A 25,022-nucleotide genomic window follows, 5' to 3' on the forward strand; every position below is an offset into this window, starting at 1 on the left:
CCCTCCCCTCCCCTCACCACCCAACACCCTCCATACCCACCATTCTCTTCTACCATCCGTCCATCCCTCCACATGTCACCCTCTCTGCCAGCTTCCCCCATCTCCCCTTCCTCTGTGTTTCTCTCATACTATACAGTCAGTCAGCCATGATCCCTGAAATCAGTGCCTTGCAAGCCCCTTTTCAGAATTATATACGGTCTTAGTAATTATTGATTTGTCTTTTCTTTAGCTCTTTCTGACACAGTGCCTTCTCCTCTCCACACTCCCCCGTCAGCATCGTCACACAGCCTCCCTGTCCCCCTCTCTCTCTGTTCTCCTTCTCTTTCTCTCTCTCATTCACACACTCTCTAATTCTCTCTCTCCCTATCCCTTTCTCTCCCTCTCTTTCTCCATCCCAGGCGTGAAAATTGCAAGGTTTTGTGTCAGCTTGTCAACACACTGTGCTAGAAGAACCAGGACATCGGGAGGCAACAACAAGAAAAGACACACTGGAGTAAAAACCTGAGGTACTGTACGGTTGTAAAGACAAATAACCATAAAAGTGGTCTCCTGTCAGGTCTAAATTGTAAAGGGCCGGGGCTGTAAGAGGCGATTGATGGAATGTTGTAATCAGTCCGTCACATGTGCTGTCACCCTGCATGGCGTTGATTTCCACGCTGCTCCCATCAGGGCGAGGCGGACTGCGAGGGAGGCGGGCCAAGGAGGAGCTGATCGCATGGACAAGCAGCGGCTGTGTCTCCCTGGGCACCTGCCACCACAGACACAGTGGAAGGAGTGATAGAGAGGTAGAGAGAAAAAGAGGAGAGGACCGAGGAGTGCTGAAGGGAATAATACTGTGTGTGTGGAATGTCTGTGTCTGTGGAGTGTGTAGAGTGTGTGTGTGTGTGTGTGTGTGTGTGTGTGTGTGTGTGTGTGTGTGTGTGTGTGTGTGTGTGTGTGTGTGTGTGTGTGTGTGTGTGTGTGTGTGTGTGTGTGTGTGTGTGTGTGTGTGTGTGTGTGTGTGTGTGTGTGTAGAGTGTGTGTGTAGAGGGTATGTGTAGATGTGTGTGTGTGTGTGTGTGTGTGTGTGTGTGTGTGTGTGTGTGTGTGTGTGTGTGTGTGTGTGTGTGTGTGTGTGTGTGTGTCAGAGACACTGGCATAGACACTTCCTGTGCTCTCTCTGGTGTCAGGAGAAGTTCTCTAAGTGTCATTATACCACAGTTGCCATCCCATCCACTGCTCCACTCCAGTGCCTAAGAGCTGACACTATACAGGGGGTGGCTGGCTGACTGGCTGGCTCGATGACTGGAAATGAAAAGCCATGAAAAAAAAGAGGAGGGCAGAGGAGGGGTTTGGCGGTATAAAATTGTCTGTACACATCAGCCAACAGTCTTGACAAGATGTTGATTGAGCCAGCCTTGTCATTTGGTTCCCTCTTGCCCCCTGGTGTTTTCAGTACAAGACAGCTGCTGGCTGAATCAGTGTGTCATACTCACTCCCAGTCCACCCCCTCGATCTCTCTCTCCTCTGTCTCTCCCTCTCTCTTCTCCCTCCTTCTCTCTAGTACTACTTGGAAGGGCTTTCAGTATAATTTACTGTGCTTTTAAATCCTTAACTTCTTGTGCCGTTTGCAAAAGCCTGGGTTTAGTGTGCACACAACAGCTGACATGCTGGATAAAATGGCACTAGTGCTCAACATGTGACGGGAAGCCTAGCTGCTCAAAGATGTGACGGGAAGCCTAGCTGCTCAACATGTGACGGGAAGCCTAGCTGCTCAAAGATGTGACGGGAAGCCTAGCTGCTCAACATGTGACGGGAAGCCTAGCTCCTCAAAGATGTGACGGGAAGCCTAGCTGCTCAAAGATATGACGGGAAGCCTAGCTGCTCAAATATGTGACGGGAAGCCTAGCTGCTCAAATATGTGACAGGAAGCCTAGCTGCTCAAAGATGCGACGGGAAGCCTAGCTGCTCAAAAATGGGATGCAAAAATTTGTATTAACTCTACTTCTTACATCCACCTCACTTCGCTCCCCAGCTGCAGAAAACCACAAGTAAACAAAAACAAATAATTAAACAATAGATTAAAAATCCATAAAACAATGAAAAGATCATGTTAGAGTGCCTCCTCCCCTTTCTTGCTCTCTTGCACTTTCTCTCAAAGGCAAAGGAAATGAAAACAAAGGAATTCTCCACTTAGACTCCACCACTGGGACTCTGGGCCCAATGCCCTGGGGTGTCAATTAATTTAGTCCAGGGATTTGTGGCCTACACTTCCTAATTGAGCCCAGTGGAGGCCCCCTTGGCTCTTCGCGATAGGAAGTAGTGCGTTTCATAATGAATACTTTTTTTCTTCCTTTATTATTATTATTTTTTAATTAGGGTGGTAATGTTGTAAATGTATGCATGTCAGTACTATTGTTGCCTGCCGATGCTGCTGTGCTTTGTGCTGGTGTTGTTGAACTATAAAGCAGAGGCAACCTCTGTCGATAACAGTGGGGCGGCACATTGAAGTCAAAGCAATTTTTTTGTGTGTGTGTTTTGAAAATACAGAAAGACTGGTTCAATGAGTCTCATTAGTGCTGCTTAATGTGTGTGCTTTATAAAGCTTAGAGGTTAATGTCGAATTGGCATCCATTCCGTTGAAGCTTCCCTCTAATTTGAGATGCAATTTTTTTCTCTTCCCAGGACCTGACAAAGGGCTTCAGAGGGAGAAAATGACTTGTGTGTGAACTGTATATCCAACAGGGATAAACATGAATGTAATTAAACCATTTCACAATGCTTTTTACTTGTTTTTACTCTCACGGTTGCATCACGCAACTATATTTTTTTATTTTGTCTAAGCTACTCTTCCCCACACCTCTGTGTGCATGAGACTGAAACTCCCCGGCACGTAACTCCTGGCGATTACACAAATTACCCAGCGACGTCCCGGGAGAGCCATAGATCCCTGGGAAACAGCATAGACCTCTCCTCCACAACCCCAGCGCCTGTCTCCTCTTACAAACCGTCTTCAAACCCTCGTTTATTCATCAATGTCCGCCGTTTCACCGGCCATCACCGTTTCTGTTCCCCTTTCTCTGGGAAAGATGGGAAAAAGCCGTTTTAATTAAGCGCCAATTTTTATTCCGTTCATCAGATTACTTCTGCCTTGAGACATTCTTTTAAAATTGGTGATGACTAAGGGCTTTCAGAGTACAATAAAAAGAGGAGAGGGGAAAGAAAGCATTACCTGCCGACCTCAGTACATCCTGCTTTGTGTTGGGGAAGAAGAGAGGGAAAGGAGGGAAAAACGAATTTCCTGAAACTCAATTTCTTAAGCGTTGATTAGTGCAGCCGTGCAATTAGAGTGAAATGTGAAGTCAGGCTTTTTTTTCAGATTACACCGCTTCCTCTAGAAAAAGCAGGCCGTGATTAACGAATAAATTATTAATGAGAGAACTAATTAATCAATTAATTATTAAGCAAGCACTCTGAACAAGAAGAAGGGGAGGATGTCAGCCAGCAGGGAAGAAAAGGGATGGAGGGATGGGTTGAGGTGCGTGATATTAGAAAGAGGGGGATTTGGAGGGAAGGGTCTGCCTGTTTGTTCACTCAGTTTGTTTAGTTTTTCCAAGGTGGGAGGGAGGGAGACGGAAGACAAGAGTGAAGCCAACCCTTTAACATTTGTTCAGCTCGTGTCTTCTTCTCTGTAAACTCCTGACTCAGCTAGTACTGTCTTGTAAGTGCTGATCTCGTAACGTCAGGCATTGCAACTTCTCCAGTACATCAAGGCTGTGGTCATGTGATTGTGTAATGGTGTAGCCTGACAGAACCTCAAACTACTATGCGTCGGTCTGCGGGCACTGGGCGGCGAAGTTGGTGGGCGGTTACTGCTGGCACGCGGCCACACGACCAACACCCAATGCCCCCCTTCCCTCTCCCGCAGATAACCCAAAGTCCCCCCCCACACCCCACCCCCTGGCTTTAAGTAGGACACCCCATCAATCTTTGATAATGTGCGGCGTGGGTCTCTCCAGTGTGACCAGGGGCTGATGAGACATCGCAGGGGGGACTTGATGTATGAAATGTGGGCCTGGACTGTAATTGTGATCTACTGTAGTGTTTCCAGTCAAGTTTGACCTTTTTTCTTCCATATTCATCGCTGCAGTGAAATAAAATATGCGTGATCTATTCCCCCCTCAGGATCCCCCTTCTCCTCCACCTCTACACTTTACTCAGTGCTGGGGGGACTGGCAAATGTCCCATAGTGCACCCACACACAACAGGATATGACACACAAAATATTATTTTATGATGGGATGGGTTTACTGTGGGCCATTGAAATGCAACATAACTCTATAAAGCCTTTCCTTCTCCACTCTACTCCTACCCCAACCTCCTCCCTTCTTACTCCAGGAAAACATATCCTCAAAGCTTGAACATGAGAGGAACAGCTTTCATCCCGGCTTGGTATCCTTCGTAGCATTTATTGCTGGGCCTTATTAACAGAGTTGTGAGTGACAGAGACAGAGAGAGAGAGAGAGGAGGGAGAGGCAGAGAGAGAGAGAGGCAGAGAGAGAGAGACCTCCTGGCAAATGTATGACCATATTAGAGACACATATCTCCCTCAGATTACACGGAGCCACAAAGAATTTGAAAACAAACCACATTTTGATAAGCTCCCATATCTATTGGGTGAAATACTACAGTGTGCCATCACAGCAGCAGGATTTCTGACCTGTTGCCACAAGAAAAGGGCAACCAGTAAAGAACAATGTTTATGTTTATTTATTTTCCCTTTTGTACTTTAACTATTTGCATATCATTACAACACTGTATATAGCCATAATTTCACATTTATTTATTCCTTCGGAATGTAATGTTGTGTCATGTTTACTGTTCATTTTTTATTGTCTATTTCACTTGCTTTGGCAATGTAAATATATGTTTCCCATGCCAATAAAGCCCTTTGAATTGAACTGAATTGAGAGAGAGAGCGAGAGAGAGAGCGAGAGAGAGAGAGAGAGAGAGAGAGAGAGAGAGAGAGAGAGAGAGAGAGAGAGAGAGAGAGAGAGAGAGAGAGAGAGAGAGAGAGAGAGCGTGGTGGCTGCAGGGAGGGTCTCTAAGGGCCCTCTGGAGAGAAGGCTGCTGCAGCCCTGTGGAAGAACAGAGAGATGGATCCACAGCACAGGGCATCATCCTCAGCCTGCCTGTAATGCCTGGTAAAGGTCCTTCTCTCTCTCTCTCTCTCTCTCTCTCTCTCTCTCTCTCTCTCTCTCTCTCTCTCTTTCTCCCCCTCCCTCCCTCTCACTCCCTCTCTCTCCCTCTTTCCCCTCTCTCCATATCTCTAACTCGGTGTGTCCCTGGTGTTGTATCCCTGGTGTTGACTCACTGGTGCTGTTTTCTGGCCTAATGGCAGCGTGGAATTGCAGATTTCCTCAGAGCTCAGTGGGTGTGAATGGGTCTTTGTCCTGCTGGCTGGGCTGGTCCATTGACTGGAGGACCTGGACATATGGTCCCTGACTGTGTGATGTGCTGGGACGTGCCTAGCTGAAGAATGCTGTGGGCTGGGCCCTTGACCTCTGCCTGGCCCTTAACACCTTGCCTGCCTGAGCAAAGCTGGTGGCTTGATAAACTTAACCACTTCATTGTGTCACTCCATTTTTCTGGAGTGGGGTTTATTATTTGGGGGGTTTGTTAGTTGAGGGACAGATGTGTGACTGTTTCACCACTCACACTCAAACACACACACAAAGGAAGAGACACAAACAAACACATAGAGATGCAAACAGAGAAAACACACACACAAAGAGAGAGAAATAGAGAGAGAGACACACACACACACATACACACATTGCTCTGCAGCTCGCCTATCTGCCTGGCTGCAGTAATGGATAGAGTCTTGATGCCAGTGCCAGTATCTTTGATGTCCAGACTTATATTGGGAGAATCTCACTGTGTCTCAGTGCGATAAGGCCTTTAAATTAAGTGTCTAACAAGGATGTCCAGTGTCCACAACGGTGACATTGCCACCCAAGTATAACCCCATCAATCAGGGAAATGGACCACTATCTACCCACACCATGACTGTCCACTCCACACAGCAGCCCAAAAGTTTTAGCTAGTGCAATTATGCCAAACGGCTATCTCTCTTCTCTCTCTGCAAATACTGATTTATATATTTATTTATTTGCAGTTCACAGCTCATCTGTCTGTGGCCCCTGGTTTGTGGCCCTGATAAACAAGTGGAGTGTTGCAGGCTCTTAAAGCCATCCGGGGAGATTATCGATCATTAGACAGAGTGTGGTGATAACCCTCTCAGCTGGCCATATCGTCTCCACAGGATATGGTATGAATCACAGGAAGTTGAGATCAATCTACTGTATATAGATTGTGCTGCTTGATTACAGATAGGAGAAAAAATATCCCATTTGGCTTAAACCACCCCAATGCCTGCGAGTGTGTATGTGTGTGTGTGTTTAAGCACAAGAGAGAGAGGAGATTGGGAAAGAGAGATTGTGTGGCATATCATATCTTTTTCTATTTCCGTGACTTCTGGTGTTTGCTGAAGTCGCCTCTCTGCCTCCCATCCTATTGCACCACCGCCATGCAATCTGTCCCACCTCCACTCCTTCACCCTCCTCAGCCTGGCCTACTCTTACATCTCCCTTCTTGAGGAAGGTTTCTTTAAAATCGGAATTAAAAGAGACTCCAAACCTTCAGCTCTCCCAGGGGCCGGCTGAAAGCAGCTTAGAACAATCAAGCAGACAGATTAGAAGTGAAAAGAAAAGAGAAGGAAGGAGAGTGGGAGAACCGGAGAGAGGGAAACAACCCAAAGAATGGAATGGTGGAGAAAAATATTGAGACAAGGAAAAATTAACCCTTTACTCCACCTCCCTCCCTCCCGTCTTCCCTCCCTCACCCCTCTCCTCCCTCCTTCGGCTCTGTCCCTCCTCTTGTCCCTGACCTACTGATATTCAGCTCTTGGGTAGATTAGGCAGCGAGCGGAGCCGGAGGACAGGGTAAATACTATGGGGGAACAAAGACCAACAGGAGCCCACCTTATTGGATTGTAATTCTGAGCTGGGGGAGAGCTTGTAGAGGGGCATGTTATACTGTGCTGTGGGACACAAGTTAGAGTAGAGTGGTAACACCAGGCCAACTTTACTTTCATCACCTAGCCTACACTCATCCCCCACCCTTTCACTAATATTCCCTCCCTCCATCCTCTCTTTTTCTCTGGTTTTCTCCCCATCTCCCCCCTTTCTCTATCTTTGCCGGCTCTTTCACATATTGCCTGTGAGAATGGCAAACAGAAGCTTCTCAAAACACTCCTCAGAGAGCTATTTGTCATCCCCCTTTCCCGGGTTCTCTCTCTTTCTCAACCCCTTCTCTTTTAACAAGGTGGAACGAGACTCGTCCCCTAGAGGCGGCTGTTTGAGCGATAAGGTTAAAATGGGCTGAAAAATTGGGGAAGATTATTTGATATTGGACAGATTGAATTATCTGGAGTGAGAGGGAGGGAGGGAAGGGAGGAGAGCAAAATAATTGTTCTGCAGTGCCCCAGGAGGAAGGGCTAGTGTGGAGGAGAGGAAAGAGAGAGAGGAAAGAGAGCAAGAGAGAGGGAGTCTGGTTTTATATTAATGGTCACCAAACTCAAAAACAATTCAGGATAATGAAAAGGGTCTTATTTTTTCCTCTCAAGAGTCCAATCTTCCCAATCCACATCCCTGCTAATTTGAGTGTGAAAACACAGTCTGTCCGGGTCGAGCCAGGAATTCTACATATGTGTGAACTTTCTCGCTGACGTTGAATCAAACCCGTTGGCCCCTCTGATTAGGCTTGTGTTCAGGTCTCTCATGTTCCCACTCGTCCCCCCTCGTCCCCCTGCGCTAATTACAGAGAGGGCTAATTAATGTAAAGTGCCAGAGAGGACCCTGCCATCACAGGCACACACGCGGTCTAACACGGGAGAGAGAGCGGTCTAACACGGGAGAGAGAACGGGGGAAGAAACACACCCGCCCGTGCGCCGGCAAGAGACAAGCCATCGTCACCTCAGCAGCCTCACAAAGCGATTCATTAATTGGTGTGAAAACACACACACACACACTAATGTTATGGGTATTCGGAGAAGCTGTTGCTCGTTAACACATTACCCAGAAGGGAGGGAGAGAGAGAGAAGAAAGAGAAAAGAAGAGGGGTTGGTTGTATGGTGCGGAGAGAGGGAACATTTTGACCCCAGTGTTGTGTTTGTACCTTTGTGGTGTTGGCCAACACAGTTCATGTTTCACACAAGATGGCAGCTTCAGCTTCCGTACCCCCGGCGGTAAGTGTGAAAAGGCTTTTCTAGACCACCGTGCCTTCCTAATCAAAGCTACAGGAAATGAATCAGAAGCAACAGTTCCGAATCGACCCCAGAGGTAAAGGTGGAATTGACATGGCCACCGTTCATTTTCACACCATTAAAGCAACCGTCATGCTCCTACGGCACAACTGAAGAACCATACATTTTCCCTCCCCATTCATTCCTGTTCCCACCTAAGTGTAACTAGTGTGCTGAGAGTCGGGAAGCACGTTCAGGGAGTGAGTGTTTTAATAAATAAATAAATGAAACAATAAACACGCAACACAAACTACGCACCAACATCAATAACACCTGAGGAAAGAACCCAGGGGAGGGACAGATATAGGGAAGATAATCAAGGAGGTGATGGCGTCCAGGTGAGTGTCATGAGGCGCTGTTGTGCTTGACGATGGTGACAGGTGTGCGGGATAATCAGCAGCCTGATGACCTAGAGGCCGGAGAGGGAGTATACGTGACACTAAGAAAACCATACACCACTTAAAAAACCTATCTGCTGTTAACTAATCCTAACAAAAAACAAAAGCACACACCAAACAAAACCTTCACACAACATAGTCACTATTCGAACTCCCGGAGGTGCAAGACAAAGGAGCCCAATTCTAACTGGCTTTTAAAGACCTCCAAGAACAATCACAACTCTTTTTTAAGAGAGAGTTCACTCACTCCAGCCCCTATGGTCTTTCTAAAGGAGTGCTCAGTCAGTTAGGCAGTGAAAGGCAGTGAGGCCGTGGTCTATGGAGCAGTGAATGGCTAATCCAGAGTTTGAAGGACCCAGAGCCGCCCTCCTCGAGCCCAGGCTGAATGCAGACTGAATGGGCCTCGGAGTAGGACTGATTGCCCCACAGTCTATGGTCAGCTTTTTTTAAGTAGCCTGTGATTGAGTGGTTCCATTAATGTCCCATTTATCTTCCTTCCCCGCGCCAGAGCTCTGAAAGAGCGGGTGACACTCCTGGACACACCCACGCAGAGACAGGAGAACGGAGCATGCGCTCGGGCGCACACTCACACACACACACACGCAGAAACCATCTCTCATACACACACATACACATACACACTGGAGTCGTGACTGGACACAGGCTTTTCAGAACCTCAAGGATATGACCACTTTGTGTCTATCTAGTGCACTACGAGCAACTCCAAACTGCCAGCACTGTCACTGTGTTAAAAGATAAACAACTGTGATGGCTTGGTACAATCACTCAATAGTTCTCAAATAACACCCGAAATACTGTTGGTCTCTCAATAAGTCCAAAGACATCTGTCGCTCAGCATATACGCTTTTAAAATACAGAGGGCTGAATTAATGCAGCTGAAGCCCCTGGGCCCGGGCTGTTTTTACAACAAATAATAATAAAGGAAATATATACTTGTATATATTATATATTCAATATAGATTATATATGTAGTATGTATTTGTATTGATTTTTTACTGCAACCTCCAACCACAGGAGAACTTTGTGTGTAGACAGGCTTTTGACTATTTGACTATTAAACTCATGGGTACGCTATCAATGGATACCAGTTCTGACTTGAATGGGAACTTCCATCTATGGATTATATTTCTATGGATGGTTGCAGCTGTTGGTTTGCGTTTTGCAGATTTCAAAGTACAATTAAGGGGAAAATATGCTGTTTGTAAAACAAATGGCTACTGCTGAAAAGAGAAGACTAGTTTGTCTGTAGAACCAATAGAAACAGTTTTTCTCAACAACTCCCAATTAGATTTCTTAATCCGGCCCTGAAAGTATAACAGGAGCTGCAGGTTTTTCACAAACAATCTTCCCCTGACTGATTAGTCTTGGGCTGTAGTTTCAGACAGTAACCAGTAATCATCTCACTCCAGACATCTCTCCATTGAACAAGTCGAAGGACAGACTGAGGACTTGCTGCTCTTCTGCTGTCTGCATGCAGCTTACTGCTCCACATGTTCCCCACCTCCTCAACCTCACACACTCACAAACCAGGGTGTGTGTAAAGTGGTGTCGGGGTGTGTGTATAGTGGTTCCAGGGAGTGTGTGCTGTGTCTTCTTAGTGATGGTTTGGCAGGTGGCTGTGTTTGAGGTGTATGAAACTGAGATAAAACGGTGTGTGTTTGTGTATGTGTCAGGGTTGTGTGTGTGTGTGTCAGGGTTGTGTGTGTGTGTGTGTCAGGGTTGTGTGTGTGTGTCAGGGTTGTGTCTGACGGAGACAGGAGCAGGGCCCTGTGGCCTCACACATGGAGGTTGGAGACCCTCCCAAACAACTGAAAACAAACAGGCACTTCCAGGGACCAGACACTGCCTTTGATCTGGAGGAGAGACGATCTCTTGCTCTCTGTTTCCCTCTCCCCATCTCTCTCTCGCCCCCCTCTCTCTCTCTCTCTCTCTCTCACTCTCCTCTCTCTTCTGCTTCTCAGTGTTAATCTTTCTCTCTTCTGCTCTTTCTCTCCCTCTCTCTCATTCCTCATCTCCCCTTGCTCTCTCTCTACCTCTCTATCCCCTTCCTTTCCCTCCCCCTCTCCCCACCTCACTGCATCAAATGGGGTGACTTTTCAGGCAGCATTGGGCTGCACCTCAAAGTGCAGGCTGTGAAGACAGCTTTTCTCTCCTCCTCTCTCTCATCCGTTATTGTTCCATCTCTCTCTGTCTCCTGTACTTTATACCACACCCCTCCTCCTTGGCAGCCTTGAACGTTGAAATGGAGAGGGACATTTCCGTCATCTACACATCTCATTTCATCTGCACCTCTGTATCTCTCTCCCTGTGGCTATCTATCGCTCTTCTCTGCCTTTGTCTGTTTACCTTTACGTCTAATTATGCTGTCTTACTTACGCAATTAGCGCACAAACAAATGGCTAAACCCCCCCCCCTTAGCAGAGCCCTGAGAAAACAAATGATGGAGAACAATGGGTAGAAATGGCTCCTGCACCAAACCACATGATGGATGCAGCCTGGAACTCTGCGTCTCATCCCCCTCTCCCTCCCTCCGTCCACTCCTCTCTCCTCCAATATTATCTCCTGCTCTATCTGTCTCTGTTTGGAAACTCCCTGAAAACCTGCAGTATCTATACTCTCTCCTTCCCTCCCTCCAGCCCAACTATCCTATCAATAGCAGGCTATATCATCTGTCATAGACTGACACTGGATTCACACTCACATCATCTTAGGCAATGTCATCCCTATTGTGTATGTGTCTGTAACACTCTCCCTCTCTCCCTCCCTTTCTCTCTTTCCTCCCTTTCTATCTCTGCTTCTCCCTTACCTCTATCCTTGCTGTTGTCTCTATTGACACCCCCCGCCCACCCCCCCTCCCTCCTTCCTCCCCTATCCTCCAGAACGTTCCATGCACCATGGCTGGGACTTTCAAAAGCAAACAGACATCATCCTGTAGCAGAAGGGCATAGTAGCCCAATCTGTGTAGGGAACAATCAGTTCTTCCCAGAATGGTGCAACCCTAGGAGGGACTGCTGCTGTCTCCTGGCGGGGGTGCAGGGGTGTAGAGGGGTATAGGGTTCGCCCCTGTCGCTTAGCTCTCCAGACCCTAACCCTGCTGGAATTCTACTGGAATGTTGTCAGGATCAGGAAAGGCCACGGCACATTGATTATTTAGCACTACCTCATAAACTGAGATAGTTTTGGAAGTGGGATCAGATTCACCTCTCCAACACCTCACCCGCCCTTACCCCACCCGCCCGCACACACACGCACGCACGCACGCACGCACGCACGCACGCACGCACGCACGCACGCACACACACACACACACACACACACACACACACACACACACACACACACACACAAAACCCCTTCTTCAAAAACCATTCTGTGTCTTAAGTCCATCTTCATGGCAAAGGGATACCTCAGGTTGTAATGTTTCGCCCTGAGGCATTGAAACAACCCCTTTCAATTCTTCCACCCCAGATTCTTACTTCAGTTACATCTTTGTTATTCTTTTAGCTACCTTGTGCTGGGAGAAAAAACACAAGTTCGCCTTACACCAATACAAGCATATACATTACCTTAAAGGCTAAGCTGCTGGCAGTAAATCCTTCTGACCCCCCCTCTCTTTCCCTCCCTCTCTGTGTCTCTCTCTCTCCCCTCCCTCCTCCCCCGGCTGAGGCACAGCTCTCTCTCTTTCTCTGTCTCTCTGCTCAGACAAACATCTCCTCCCAACCCCCTGTCCAGAGGATCTCCAATGCCTCTCTCTGTGTGAAGCTCCTGCTTCTCATCACCACAGAAGTTGGAGACCCACCTTACCCACCTACTGACTCTCACCCCTATCCCCCAAACCCTCCGCCGCCCCCGGCTGTCGCCCCACCCCTCACCGCGCCTCTCATCCCCAACACAGCTCGATACAATTACCATGTTTGGACATTGAGGGAGCCGCAGTTAAAAGCCTGATCGATGAGCTTTGACTGACACCCCTCAGTTGATAGCAAATTTGCTGGCTTTCCTAGCGGCCTCCCACAGAGAGTTTCAAAGCCTGGCTCTAAATTCCCTGCTGGAGGAGAAGGGAGAGAAGAAGAAAAGTTGCTACACTTTCCGCCAACCCTTCACCCAGCTGTCTGCCTCTCAAAACAACACAGTGAGGCAGAGAGACCTACCTTTCTCTCTGAGAGGAGGAGAAAGAGAGTTTAAGAAGCGATTTCCTTTCCCGACCGCCGAGCCCAGTATTTTTGTTAGCGGTTGAGTCACTATCACAATATTTGCCCTCAGATTCCTGTCAGTTTAAACTGTCAGGAAGCAGGAAGATGGAGCTCTTTGTTTGAGGAGGAGAAAGAAAGAGAGACAGAGAAAGAAAGAAGGACACAGAGAGATGGGAAGGAGGGGACCTGAAGCCCAGGGGAGCATGGGAGTTGTCCCTCCCTTCACACACACAACTCTCTGGTCTCTGTAAAGTCAGCGCAGCCCAGCCTGACCATCGCTTGTTTCCTTGAGTGCATTCCTTTCCCCCTGGTTGAGTTGAGTTTAGTGGAGACATGACATCCTGAGAGATAGAGCGTCATTAATTAGACAGTCGGGCTTTGACTAACCGCTCCATAAAGGGCACATAGCCCCAAAGATGGGAAACACTCATCTCAGCTCATCATCCTCTGCCCTAATGCATGCCCTTGACCCCCTGTCTTAGTGTGTGTGTGTATGTGTGTGTGTGTACTATGAGCAACACATAGTTTAGGGCGTTGCTTTGATAAGCTCCTCATGAGTCACTTATGGACGTGCACACACAGAACAACCCTCCAAAATAGCACACAATGGCCACATGATATTAACGTCCCTCTGCTCAAGAGGAGACACTGAAAATCAGACCGCTTCTCAAGAACGGATCGAGTGGGGAATAAAAATAGATAAATAAGTAGAAAATATATAGATAGACAAATAAATAGCTTCTCGCGGGATTCATAACTGAATGGATTTTTCCCCTTCAGTCCCTTCCCAGCTGCCAGAATCACCCCCCAACAGGGCAATCTTTAAAAGAAGGTTGAGGAACACGGCTAGTGAAGATAACATAGGCCCAGATATTGCTGCAACACTGGAGATACATTTCAATTTGCTGTTGGTTTCTGTGTCTCGGCAGGAGACAGGAAATTCTTGTCTTGGAGGGCAGGAATTGATTGGAAAATAAAAACTAATGTTTGGTCTAGTATGTTGGAGCTCTCTCTATGCTCTCTGGGTTTCTTGGGTTGGAGGTCTTGCCAAATTGTGATACATCTCTCTAGAAAGATGTGACACCCCCCCCAAAAAATGTGACACCTCCCCCAAAAATAAAACAAATACAATACAATTTGTTTCACTAAAATAGCTGGCTGGCTGGCTACTGTTTGAACACAGAGGCTGTGCTACTGCTCTGCTCTCTCCCTCTGGGCTCTGCTTTAATGATTTGTAAAGAATCAACCCAGGGTTCCCTCTCGCTGTACCATTGTTTGGAGGAGGAGAATGCAGAGAGTACACAGCCTCTGCTCTCTCCCTACTGTATTCTAATCAGTGGGTGATAATAGAGCCCAGTAATCTGCTGGCAGTGGATGGGAGTTCGAATGTTGTAGTACTGGTAGGGGCCCTGGGCTGAGAGGCTGAGGGGCCGGGCGGCATGTGTGTTTGGATGGACCAGTTATTTGGAAGAGGAAGCTGACACAGCCCCTCCATTGTCCCTGTCTTTATGTGTCACTTCCTGCAAGGACCTTCCTCTGCCCCGGAGGGAAACAGAGGTGAGGATGTGCAAAGACAGAGACAAGGAGAGAAGTAAGGGAAGGAGAGAGCAGTGAGAGTTAGAGAAACATAGTTTGAGAGAGAAAGCAGAGAGAGAGAGAGAGAGAGAGAGAGAGGGAATGAAAAGAGGGGGAGAAAATAGAGCGAAGAGAGAGGAAGCGAGAGAGAGACAAAGACAGGGATGGAAGTGGCCAAGTGCCCCAGCTGGTAGTACAGCTCCAGCATATCTTGCCTGGCTGCCCACACAACACAAGGCCTTCCCTGTTGTGTTGAGCCGTGCCATCAACCACATCCAGTGAAGTAGCTAACAGCTGATAACAAGGCCCCTGGACACAATGCCAAGTTCTTTATCTCTGTTTCCCCGCATGGCAAAGCTGATTAGCGAGACAGAGCTTGTTTTATGAAGCCCCATTGTTTATATTCTCCCTCCAATTTCTGCCTCTGTACACAGCAAAGTTGTTGAGGGGATGGGGGTTGGGGGGATTGTGGGCCATAGATGAGTGAGGAAGACCCCAGGGGTCATTGTGCTGTTTGTCAAGGAGGCGAGGTCCGAGGAAGAAGACAATGCCAGTGTGCGTGAACATGTCTTGGGGCTGGAAGACACAGTAACCCATTGTTATAGCTTCTCCCCTCTGCACCTCTGTCTGTCTGTCTGTCTGTCTGTCTGTCTGTCTGTCTGTCTGTCTGTCTGTCTGTCTGTCTGTCTGTCTGTCTGTCTGTCTGTCTGTCTGTCTGTCTGTCTGTCTGTCTGTCTGTCTGTCTGTATGACAGTATGACAGTATGACAGTATGACTGTGTGACTGTGTCTGTATGTCTGTTAGTACCTTCGGATGAGTCAGTTCTGAGTTACTGGAGGGAAAGTGAAAGTGCAGGGAAAGGAGGGCTCTCTACAAAAGGTTAAGATGTGGTCGGGAATGGATATGAATTGTTGGTTTTCTGAGTGTACTGGTCTGGGGGGAATAACTCTTGCAGAGTGACTCACGAGTAAGTGTCTACAAAATGACCTTTAAAGTTTGATTGGTGCCCCCTCCCCTGAATCCTATTCCTTTCCATAGTCTATGAGGTCTGTCTGGAAATCAAATCTCCACCAGTCTGAGCCATGGGTCCATTGCAGAGAGCATTCCTAGTGTGGGAATCAAAGTAGGCCAAACTCATCCATATCTTTGCCATGGGTGCATCTCCTAAATAATGCAACAGACTTCTACACCAGACGGATTCTGCTGCGTCAGCGCTATTGTGACCGTGCACCCCTGGTCTGACACTCATCCTCAACTTGGCTTCTCTTCTCCCTCTCTGCCTTCCAACTTATTCTCTCTCATTTTACTTCCCCCCCACAGCAACAGAAAGAAAATGAGGGAGAGAGATAGGGGGGAAAGGAGAGAAAGATGGAGAGAAGTTAATGATGCTCCATGGTATTCCCTAGTGTTTTCCCGCCGCGTGTCAACTTGATCATCACACTGGTAGTTACACTTCTGAGTCCTGTCTCTCTCCTCCTCCTCCTCCTCCCTCTCCCTACAACCCCTTACACCCCCAGTCCTCTGTCCCCCGCTCACTCCGCCCAAGCCTGACTCCTCCACAAGAATTCAAAGCAGCGGAGGTTCATGAAATATGCACGGTTCCCCTAAAACAAACCTCCCTAGCCACGCTGCCACCGAATCGCCCAGAAATATTTCTGCTACACAGCTCAGATCCAGGACAAATCTCTGCTAATGGGGAAGGGGGAGGAGGAGGGGGGGGTCAAGGAGGCAAAGCTATATGTTCCTCTGATGGCACCTGTCTAGGCCTCATTGTGTATTTACAGTATATCCATGGTGGAAGGCTGTGTTTGTTTGTGTGTAGATGAGTTCTACTAGACTTACTAATGCCCCACATTAACACATTCTCCTCACTGGGCAAGTTCAGAGGAGGATGGTGATGGTGATGCATTTTCAGGGTGCTTCACTGGGTTTAGACACGAGTGGCGACAGCCAGGACTTGAGGAAAAAGCAGCGAGGGAAACGTGTGATCTCAGCTCCCAGCCTTTGAACTTACCCTATGAGACTCAGCAAACCAAAGCTAAAGGTTCCAAAAAAGAGCTCATTGAAGATTACTCGGAATACTGATGCAGGGTGGAATCCAATTCCAGTGGGAAGCCAGGGGACATTCTGAGAAAGCAAATGATGGATAGATGCTGCCGTTGCTCCTGCTGCAGAGGAGGGCCACAGAGAGGACATACATATGGATGGGTGAACAAGCATTGAACAACCAAGTTTTCTGGGACTGTGTGTGTGTGTGTGTGTGTGTGTGTGTGTGTGTGTGTGTGTGTGTGTGTGTGTGTGTGTGTGTGTGTGTGTGTGTGTGTGTGTGTGTGTGTGTGTGTGTGTGTGTGTGTGTGTGTGTGTGTGTGTGTCTGTTTGTGTTTCAGCCTGTGAACCATGCTGGCTGCTGCCCCTCCCCATCCAGCTGCTGTCTGTCTGTCAAGGAATTGTTCTGCTGCTGGTGTCATCTTACACCCGGTCCCCTCTACCCCTCCCCTCTCTCTGATGATCTGATGAGAAAAACATGCGTGACAGACACAAAGTAAATCTATGACTACTCTACCATGACAAATGGGACATTACAGTTTGTTTGCCATTTGTGGTGTTTGTTTGTCAGGAATGGATCCACTAGGACCCTGGAACTCTGCTGTTGTTTGTTTGTGCTCCTCACAGTCAATAGTTAGGGGAATACTGTATTTCCCGACCCTCGTTGACAATTCTTTAGGAGGGAAAAGTCTGTTTGTGCTTGTGTTCCAGTTCCAGCAGGCGTTCCATCTCCATCTCCTCTCTCTTCTCCTCCCAGAGGAGAGTGGGTGTCAGTGTGACGATGTTGTGTATTCTGATTCAACATTTACATTTAATTACTGCCTCCCCATGTGTCAGTACTCGGCTCTCGTTTATCAAAGACAGTGGGAAGAAAACACGGCTTAACTGCCAATAAACATTTTGTTTTTAATTAATTTACTGAAGCGTTGACCGAAAGCGCTTTACTTTACTCCTGGATGCTCAATGTTAATTGGAAGAAGTAAGATCCTCTGAATCCGAGGGGTCGGGGGATTTGAAGCCTTTATCTAGAGCCGAATCAAAGCCGGCGTTAATAATACACCAAAACTAAGAAAATGTTTGTTTAAAGGCGTGGAAACTGGAAACAACAACACACATGCATAAAAATCGAGCAATGAGTGGTTGCGTATGAAAATATACAGTTGAAGTCAGAAGTTTACATACACCTTAGCCAAATACATTTAAACTCAGTTTTTCACAATTCCTGACATTTAATCCTAGTAAGAATTCTCTGTCTTAGGTCAGTTAGGATCACCACTTTATTTTAAGATTGTGAAATGTCAGAATAATAGTAGAGAGAATGATTTATTTCAGCTTTTATTTCTTTCATCACATTCCCAATGGGTCAGAAGTTTACACACGCTCAATTAGTATTTGGTAGCATTGCCTTTAAATTGTTTAACTTGGATCAAATGTTGTTTTGGGTAGCCTTCCACAAGCTTCCCACAATAAGTTGGGTGAATTTTGGCCCATTCCTCCTAACAGAGCTGGTGTAACTGAGTCGGGTTAGTAGGCCTCCTTGCTCGCACACGCTTTTTCAGTTCTGCCCACACATTTTCTATAGGATGGAGGTCAGGGATTTGTGATGGCCACTCCAATACCTTGACTTTGTTGTCCTTAAGCCATTTTGAGACAACTTTGGAAGTATGCTTGGAGTCATTGTCCATTTGTTATGACGATTTGCAACCAATTTTTTACTTCCTGACTGATGTCTTGAGATGTTGCTTCAATATAGCCACATAAATTTCCTACCTCATGATGCCATCTATTTTGTGAAATGCACCAGTCACTCCTGCAGCAAAGCACCCCCACAACATGATGCTGCCGTGCTTCAGAGTTGGGATGGTGTTCTTCGGCTTGCAAGCGTCACCGTTTTCCCTCCAAACATAATGATGGTCATTATGGACAGACAGTTCTATTTTTGTTTCACCAGACCAGAGGACATTTCTCCAAAAAGTACGATCTTTGTCCCAGTGTGCATTTGCAAACCGTAGTCTGGCTTTTTATGGCAGTTTTGAAGCAGTGGCTTTTTCCTTGCTGAGCGGCCTTTCAGGTTATGTCGATATAGGACTCGTTTTACTGTGGATATAGATACTTTTGTACCTGTTTCGTCCAGCATCTTCACAAGGTCCTTTACTGTTGTTGTGGGATTGATTTGCACTTTTCGCATCAATGTACGTTCATCTCTAAGAGACAGAACGCATCTCCTTCCTGAGTGGTATGACGGCTGCGTGGTCCCATGGTGTTTATACTTGCGTACTATTGTTTGTACAGATGAACGTGGTACCTTCAGGTGTTTGGGAATTGCTCCCAAGGATGAACCAGACTTGTGGAGTTGTAGACTTTTTTCTCTAAGGTCTTTTGATTTTCCCATGATGTCAAGCAAAGAGGCACTGAGTTTGAAATACATCCACAGGTACACCTCCAATTGACTCAAATGATGTCAATTAGCCTATCAGAAGCTTCTAAAGCCATGACATAATTTTCTGGAATTTTCCAAGCTGTTTAAAGGCACAGTCAACTTAGCGTATGTAAACTTCTGACCCACTGGAATTGTGATACAGTGGAATTGTGATACAATTATAAGTGAAATAATCTGTCTGTAAACAATAGTTGGAAAAATTACTTGTGTCATGCACAAAGTAGATGTCCTAACCGACTTGCCAAAACTATAGTTTATTAACAAGAAATTTGTGGAGTGGTTGAAAAATTAGTTTTAATGACTCCAACCACATTTACTCTCTGGGGGATTAATAAAGGGTTATGTATTCTTACAGAATAACGCAATAGCCGATATTGCCTACTGTGCTGTAACTATGGAAAAAGTACACTAAAGGTTTTATTTGCTCTATATAGGTTTTACTTATATTATATCCAGGCATGTTGATATTGCATAACTATTCAAAGTCCACATAAACTGATTTTCTAGCACATAATAACACACACATGCACACACACACAGCCAAGATTAGTAGCCTATCAAAAGAAAGACCCATTGTTTGGAACATTGAATGTGAAACCTCCTTTCCTAAGAGGCACACTAATTGGACATTGATGAGACGTATAAATAATTACAGCGACACTTATAGTAAACTATCATTGCAAAGGCCACTACACAAATGATTGACAAGCCAATGTTGACTCCCATCAGACGATTGCCCCCAGTGGCTGAAGTCCTCACGAAAAAATAACACAAAGAGCGGTTGGACAGATAAAAAAAAAATCATTGCACCATGCCCAGGGTCTGTTGGCTGCCTTTAATAGACATTTTCTTTATTTCTAGATCGTTTCATTATTGACCTTTTTCTGTGTAGCCTAGTGGTGGTGCAGCCTTTTCCACCTAGCTGCGTTTGGCTATGGAATTATTAATTGGAGACTTGTGTTTAAAAACCGTCTCAAATCCAACCCCATGGCTGTTTATGCACTTACAACGAGACATAGCCTAGCTGTTCCCCATCTTAAACCTATTTGGTCTGGACTTTCGGCTGAGTGAGGTCTGATTCAACTTTAAAGGCTACTAGAGGTTAGGCTACATTGTTACTTTCGATATAGAATAATAACACAATAGTGTTGTCTGATACATTACAAATACAGGTTGCATAATAGGCTAGTATATATTTTAATATAAATGACACACAGTGGCCTTTGATAAACTTCTGTAAAGGTCGGCTAAAAAAAAGAGATGGAGAGCTTGCTGCGGCGGTCTTACAATATAACGTGGTTTCCTCACAAGCTTCAATCCCCATCCAATTCCACTTTGTGTTTCAAATATAAAGCCCATTCAAAAATAAATGAAATATGGGTGAGATAGGGGGTGTGTGGGGCGAGAGAGGGAGTGTGTCGGGGTGGAGAGGTCGAGTTCTAGCTGGTGCATTAAGGTCTGCTTGGCTGCATTAGGGGAATGTTCCCAGGTTCTCTCTACTAAGCTATACATGTTGCTCGTTTCAGCACATCTCATTTGAAATTATGATCGGTGATACCTGTGGTCAACCTCATAGGCTACTATCCTTCGCCTGGTAGACTAGTGCGAATATCTAGAGGCGGATATAAACTCTTCCTCTCCGTCCTTCTCTCTTTTATCTCTCTGCTTTATCTCTTTATTTCTCTTTCTCTTGCTATCTGTCTCGTGCTCTCTCTCTTTTACTCACACACACACACACACACACACACACACACACACACACACACACACACACACACACACACACACACACACACACACACACAAACCACTTGCTTCAACAGCGACTTCTGATGTCACCGCATACCTTAGTGGCAACAATCCCGTATTACACGAGTTTTGATCTGTTAGCATCGTCTATAGCCTTATGTCTGCATATCAAAGAAACCCGTCCACTAACATGATGGAATGTTTCCAAACGATCAGCAAAAAAACACACCCCGCCTAGCCTACACCAGATAAATAGCCTAATGCGTAAAACAACAAAAACCGCATCACCTCGCCACTGTGCGCTTTGGTAAGGGTTGGCGTTAGTGCCATTCAACCAGTACCCCGGGTCAGCTCTTTCAGTAGCGGAACTTTGTCTCAACATCCCTAGAAAAACTATAGTTCCTCAGAGCAAAAGCAGAGCCGCAATATTATCTCCTCTCTCTCATCCCCGTCAGCACAGCGCATCGACTAGGCTACAGTTTGACGCAGCGCGCCCTGAACGGAACGCGGAGCGAGCATCTCATGAGTTTATAGCAATAGCGCAGAAAAACAACCAGAATTTTTTTTGACAAGAACGGTTTTCTTACCTGTTCCCATAAGGCAAAGGACGAGGTAAAACTGCAACATTTTATCTTGTCTTCTGTCGCCGGTTTGGCTGTGTTTTCCCCGAAAGTGTAGGACGGGAATCTATTGTTCCGTCAATGCGACTGGGGTGAGGGCTGCCGCTTGCTGGTTATTCTCCACCAGCAATAGCACTGCTTGGGTAAATCAAACGTACCGGGCGATGTCCCTGTCTCTGAAATCGTATGCTTCTCAAAGCACTGGTATTGTCCGAAAACTTTGCAAACAGTCATTTAGGAATTATTTTCCATAGTTATGAACTTTTTCAGTATGACAGCGTATATGTATCCTCTGTTCGATCAATGTATTCCTCTTCCCTCTCAAGTTGGTGCAACTGACTGTTTTTGAATGAAGTACATCTCACCGTCTGTTTGTCCACAGTAGTGTCCAGAAGGCTATTCTCTCTTTTTCCGGTCGGTACTGATGCTGAGCTGCGCTGCGCTCCGTCCTGCTTCTCGCGCAGTTCTGCCTAAACACAATGAAGTTGCTACTCTCGCACCCCGCTGCTCGAGTCTCCCTCTCTCACTTGCTCTGCTCTTTCCCTGTATCTTCAGCAGCTCATACATACACACACTCTCAATCTCGTTCTCCTCTATTTCTCGTAGCAGTCTGCTAGGGGAGATAATCCACACGGACAATCATCTGTTTAGGATCCTCTGAATTTAGGCATATCAAAATCTCAGAAAGGGGGGGCTGCTGTGAGCTGGAGCTGAGAACTCCCCTTTCCCATTGACAAGAACACAAACTAGTGACGAGGGGTTCACTGGCCGCCGCCCCCGGGGACCCGCTATTGGTTGACAGGGGACAGAGCAACCGGGGGATTAACACCCATATGCAAAAAGGGTTGAATCTCTAATATGGAGGAGCTATACAGATGTAGGATCTTAATTTGAGCCAGTTTCCTATAGCAAAAAATCAACCCTGCAGAAACAGGGAATGTGAATCATTATGTGGATTATGATTAATTGACATTTTTGTAGGGGTTGATATGGTAACAATGGGGTAAACACCCCATTGTTTTGCATGTCAGCAATCAAGTGTTTAAGATATATAACTTTCAAAATACAGAAATACCTGTACAGATCATTATGCATCATACCTGCTGTATTTCTGTATTTTGAAAGTTATATATCTTGAAAACTTGATCGATGACATGCAAAACATTTAGGGAGTATTTCAACAATGGACTAATGAAACAAATACCAAAAGATAGTTTTGGAGTCTTCCTTTAAGTGAAATGTCTATTTTCTGACAGAAAAAAAGCTACATTTGCTAAGATTTAGATATGTGCATACTGGGTGTCCTTCAGCAAACACATTTTGAAGGGAAATAACTGGGCAGAATATTTTTGTTGTTGTTATTCAATAAAAGCAGAAACTTTAGAAAGGGGGTGCTTTCCCCCACTATCGGGGAAGACATCCATTTTAATGTTTTATTTTAGCATTTTTTTGTAATTGACTCTTAAAAGCTAGGTGTCTTATTTGAATTAAATAAATCAAATATATTAACAAAATGACATTACATATCTCACTATTAATATCCTCACTATGTATCAGGACTCAGGCTAGGACCCAGATGCAGACACAGGAGGTGGATAGTCCGAGGCTATAGTACGAGACTCAGAGTGTATTAAAGTACAAGGGCAGGCAAAATGTAAGTCAAGGCAGGCAATGAGTCGTAATCCAAATCAGAGTCAGGCAGGTACAGGGCGGAAGGCAGGATCAGGGTCAGGACAGGCAGAAAGGTCAACACTGGGAAGATTAAGAAATACAAAAACCAGAGCACAGGAAACACGGGAACACGCTGGTAGGACTTGACGGGACAAGACGAACTGGCAACAGACAAACAGAAAACGCAAGTATAAACACACAGGAGATAATGGGGACAAATGGGAGATACCTGGTGGTGGGTGGAGACAAGCACAAGACAGGTGAAACAGTTCAGGGTGTCACACTATGATGAGGTTTTGATGTATGGCCCTCTTTTTATTTTCACCCTTCCTGTCCAAATCATCCTAAAGTATCTCAAAATTGATTGTGTAACTCAAATAAGTTATTTATAGATTATTTGGACATGATTTGGAAAATGCTAATATAGGTACCATTGAGTTGCATTGATTGCCCTGGGGGCATTTAGCATTTTGCCCCAAACATACTCACTTAAAATGTTACTTAAAATTCTACTTTATTTAAAATTAATGACATTTTTACTCTCTTTCAAGTGGCTTATTTAGGTTTAAGTTCCCCTACTGGTATATATTAAAACAAGTTTAGAGATCTAACTTCACTAGATTATAATTGACATAATATTAATATTATACCCCACACATCCAGTTGTAGTCTAAATATTGATTTAAAACATAAGGATGAAAAAGTCTAATCCCATCATAGCTGGAATTGGAGAAGAAAACATTAATGGTATTGGGTTATGTCTGTCAGACCCCAGAAAGGAAGAGTTGAACTTTCTCTACATAGCCTATGCGGAACTCTGCCATTCTACCAATAATGCCTTAACCTCAAATTCAATGCCTGTGCACCGCACTAAAATTGGGCAGCATCCTTCTCCAAAGACCACCAAACATAGTCCTAATGGTGTATTTGTATCCAAAAACCCATCAATTTTTTACATTTAGCAGACACTCTTATCCTGAGTGACTTACAGTATTGAGTTCATACAGGTCCCCTGTGGGAATCAAACCACAACCATGGCTTTGCATGTGTCTTGCTCTACCAACTGAGCCACACAGGACCACATTCCCTTCTCTTTTATAGACTAGCCTACTACTTTGGTGTTATTCATTAATTATTCCTTAACCATTGATTCATCTAATAAAGGGGCAATCAATTAACTGATTGATCGCCCATGGCCAGGCATTGGCTCAAACAATCCCTGTTAACGTTCCCACACAACTCTGATCTAGCCTATCACATTCTCACTACTCAGGTTACTGATAATTACTGTGTGAAGAGATCACTAGAAAATATGATATTTTTTGTCTGACACTAAACAATGTGAGAGATTGATGGACACAACATGAGTCAGAACAGAGGGGGGTAATTTGCAGATGTGTCCTTTCCTGCTAATTTAAAATCATTTCCGAAACGTACTGTATGTCAGAGTTGGACGGTAATGTTGTTCTACTTCTCAATAATTACACTCAAAGCTTTAAGGGTTTTCCCCAAACAATAGTTTTCTAATAAACCCTGGGGCCTCAGTCACTGTTTATTGCCGTGCTGTAATGCAAACGTCAGGGTCCCCTGCCAGCAAACACATGTTGATGTAACAAACAGCTTGCCTTAAGGCCGCAGCAGCTGTGTAGAGCAAACCTATGTAGTGTCGGTGTATTAAATGTGTGTCTGTGTGTGTGTGAGAGAGAGAGAGTTTGTGTGTGTGTGTGTGTGTGTGTGTGTGTGAGTGAGAGAGAGTTTGTGTGTGTGGAATTGGAATTGGAGGGGGGGGTGTAAATGGGAGCCCTAAAACCGAGGGGGATTCACACCAGCTGTAGTAAACATCAACATCCATTGTGTAAAGTCTGTCACCTGGTGGCAAGTTGCGATTGTGATGTGTGAATCAACAACAACTCTTCTCTCCAGCAGAAGACAGTTCTGATGCAGTCAGCATGTGTTAGTGTCAC

At 45.7% G+C, this 25,022-nt stretch overlaps 1 protein-coding gene across 22 annotated transcripts in view; it reads right to left on the minus strand.

The window, feature by feature from the left end:
• The window catches only part of LOC106577793 (kin of IRRE-like protein 3), a 46,627-nt gene extending 24,519 nt beyond the window's left edge, over positions 1 to 22,108 (minus strand). For 7 of the 22 annotated variants that reach the window (XM_045701175.1, XM_045701161.1, XM_045701262.1 and 4 more), the window contains exon 1: positions 21,355 to 22,106. In XM_045701175.1, coding sequence (XP_045557131.1) covers positions 21,355 to 21,394 — 40 coding nt within the window. In that variant the 5' untranslated portion in view covers positions 21,395 to 22,106. Of the gene's footprint in view, positions 1 to 21,354 lie in introns of all 22 variants that reach the window. The other 15 variants (XM_045701171.1, XM_045701203.1, XM_045701274.1 and 12 more) reach the window with 6 other exon arrangements.
• Between the last annotated feature and the right edge of the window lie 2,914 nt (positions 22,109 to 25,022).

This window comes from Salmo salar, chromosome ssa02 (genome assembly GCF_905237065.1).
Source record: "Salmo salar chromosome ssa02, Ssal_v3.1, whole genome shotgun sequence".
NCBI lineage: Eukaryota > Metazoa > Chordata > Actinopteri > Salmoniformes > Salmonidae > Salmo > Salmo salar.